Source organism: Arachis ipaensis, chromosome B04 (assembly GCF_000816755.2).
Source record: "Arachis ipaensis cultivar K30076 chromosome B04, Araip1.1, whole genome shotgun sequence".
NCBI lineage: Eukaryota > Viridiplantae > Streptophyta > Magnoliopsida > Fabales > Fabaceae > Arachis > Arachis ipaensis.
This window is the reverse complement of record NC_029788.2, coordinates 516,970-519,880: the sequence shown is the minus strand read 5'-3', so window position 1 is coordinate 519,880 and position 2,911 is coordinate 516,970. Positions and strand designations below refer to the sequence as shown.

General features: G+C 36.1%; 1 protein-coding gene across 5 annotated transcripts in view; it reads right to left on the bottom strand.

Annotated features, from left to right (window-relative positions):
• LOC107638388 overlaps positions 1–2,563 on the bottom strand; it is a 6,041-nt gene extending 3,478 nt beyond the window's left edge. The window contains exons 1-5 of one of the 5 annotated variants that reach the window (XM_016341633.2): positions 2,407–2,563; positions 1,540–1,577; positions 1,246–1,420; positions 936–1,012; positions 326–841 (exon numbers count right to left, since the gene is read on the bottom strand). In XM_016341633.2, the coding sequence (XP_016197119.1) occupies positions 326–841; positions 936–1,012; positions 1,246–1,420; positions 1,540–1,577; positions 2,407–2,449 (849 nt within the window). In that variant the 5' untranslated portion in view covers positions 2,450–2,563. Of the gene's footprint in view, positions 1–325; positions 842–935; positions 1,013–1,245; positions 1,421–1,539; positions 1,719–2,166; positions 2,338–2,406 lie in introns of those variants that run through there. The other 4 variants (XM_016341634.2, XM_016341635.2, XM_021120291.1 and 1 more) reach the window with 4 other exon arrangements.

Below are 2,911 nucleotides of genomic sequence, written 5' to 3'. Positions count from 1 at the left end.
CGCTCTTCTTTTTCTTTTGTTTGTTCCTTGGATCACTGCTCTTAATTAAGATGTCATATTAATCAGAACCAAGAAACCATTTTCACCATTTAATTCAATGAAATTCCACTGGAATTTTGTTTTCTTTAACACACATACAAGCATTGCTAGTCAAGCTGCTTTTCAACAGAGAAAATCTAGATACTGATAAATCACAAGGGTGCAGTATGGACGTGGGACATCTATAAACAGGATACAAAAGAAAGATATTTGAATTCAGAAATTAGCAACTAAACAATGTAACAGTTTGCAAGATAATGAACAAGTATTAGAATTTAGAACACACCATTCCAACACTCTGGCCAAATGAGCCAATCGAGCCAATTGGTTGTGGAGAAACAGATGGTGATAGAGGCATTAGAGACCTGTGCCTTTCTGAGGGTTTCGAGCAATCTGACCAGATTCCACCAGATCTTGGTCCATCAAATCCTTGCTGGGATTCATGAAAACCAAACGAGCCAGGTGCTAAAGAAAAACTGCCTCTGCCAAAAGATCCCACTGATGGATAGCCTGGTCTTGGTCCAAAAAACATGCTATCAACCTGTTGATCAATGCTTACAAGGTTGGTGATCTCTGGCTGTGAAACCGGAGTTGGTGAATTGAGATATGGTAAGCTGGGAGGAACTAGTTGATGATAATAAGGTGGCCCAGTGTATGGAAATTGCTGAGGAGAGTATAACTGTGCATCTCCACCTACAGAAGGCAACGGTGTGGTAACTGGGGAATACGGTCCATATGGCATTTGTGGGTTGAAGCCATATCCAGAATGGAATATAAGAGATGGATTTTCATTGTAGACACCCTGATATAAAAGTTAAAACAAATATATGCATCTTATGTTAGGAACAAAAACAGAGAGGCTGCAGATAAATATGAAAAAGATTCCAGATTCTCACAGGAGATCCAATATCCAATCCCTCAGAATTGACATATGAGGGATATTCATCCCATTCACCATTGGCATTTTCAAATCCTGGGTGCAAAATAACCAAAAATAAGAAAATAACAAAACTCCACACAGCTACTGGATAAAATAAGACAAGCAACACACTTTAAAAAGAAGAACACTAAAGTTGCACCGTCCATATATATATATGAAAAAATATAACTAGCCTGGGAAAAAAGTTAGCAATAGTATGGCTGAATATCCAAGCTGTTCAGTTAACTTAACAATATAAATTAGAAATGAGACAAATAAGGAATAACCTCTGTAATAGAAAGCCTGAGCCTGGGGAGCAAACACATTTGGTGGGTACAAAGGACGATCTCCACCAGAACCAAAAGGTCCTGATTGACTTGTGATTTCTCTTGAATGACCTATAGCTGCTGTGCCCTGAGAGGAGTTAGAAGATATTGACCTCTCAGGTATAGATGAATGAAGCTGGACAAGAGAGAAGAGAAGAGAAGAGAAGAAAAATTAAAGAGGAAACAGGTTTTAGAAAGAACAAGGAAAAATTAAAGATAACATAGAACACTGGAGTAGGAATTATGAACCACTACCTGATCCTTCATGGTATCTGGTTCAGCTGATATCTCTTCTGCATACAAGATCAGTATGCTCAGTGACTTAGTATAGTGGTAGAAACACAAAGGTGGTACAAATTATTGACCGACCAAAGCAAAATTTGGGGATGAACTCGAACAATTAACTACATGCGAACAAATCCATAGCTGCAAACCTATGCACACACGATGGATAAGGAACACAAATATACTTCAAAAATTAGAAGCAGGCTGTGAGTAACCTGGCCGCAATGCTTCAACGGAATGAAAACACAATTAAGTATGCTAAATTCCCAAATAAAAAAACAAACACCATTCAGCTTTTTGTTCCCCCCTGCTGTTGACAATTTAGACCAAGGTTGCCAAATCAGAAAGAAGGAGATGCTTGGCAAAGAGGGCAAACATATCTCTTGTACTTTCTAACCCAAAAAACATTATTTAGTATGCTGATAAACTATTTATAGTAGCTCAATTATCAAAGTTATCACACTGGTCAATTTGCAGGTAAAAAAATCTTATTCGAGGCAATTAACTATGAATAATAAAGTGATCCAATCAGGTATCATAATAAGAGAACAGAAAATTAATAGAATGCCATATAAACACCTAAAACTAATGCATTACCTAGATCCCAAGATCTAGAAGAAGAAGAAGAAGAAGAAGAAGAAAGAAGCTTTCACAGTTTAGTCGAAGGGAATCGTAGCATCAAACACAATCTAACAAGAAATAACTTGCATATCGAATTATTGAACCTATATGCAACTTTCACAGTTTAATCATTGACTTGTCAAGAGAGAAAGAAGCCTAAGGAAGCTCAAGATTTAAATACTGAAACAGTGAAGGAGAATATCGTTTTTCACGTACCGACGGTATGATCCGGACCCTGCGATGGTTGGGTTGCCGCCATGAATCCGAAGAGGAACGATCTTCGAAAACCCGCACAAGAATCTCACCAAAACACGGGTTACATTACACGCCGTGCCAATCTCGTTCATATTCATCCAAAGTCAGTAATTTAATTTTCAGTAATTACATTCCGCACAGTTTACTCATGAATTTAATTTTCTTGTATCTATTACTTAAAAATTATTTAAATGTATAAATTTGATTCTCTACCAAAAAAAATTGTATAAATTTAATTGAAAAAAATATTAATTTTTGTCTTTGTCTATTGTGTTTTATTGTAACACCCTAACTTTCACCACTTCATGATCGTACCAAAAGTTCAAACGTTACTTACCTCTAAACCTTTTTGTTATATACTATTTTTATTTAATATTGAGCCTTCGCTAATACAAACCGAAACTTTTAATTAAGAAAAATAAAGATTCTTTACTTTTGATCACTTAATCACAAAGATATATATATA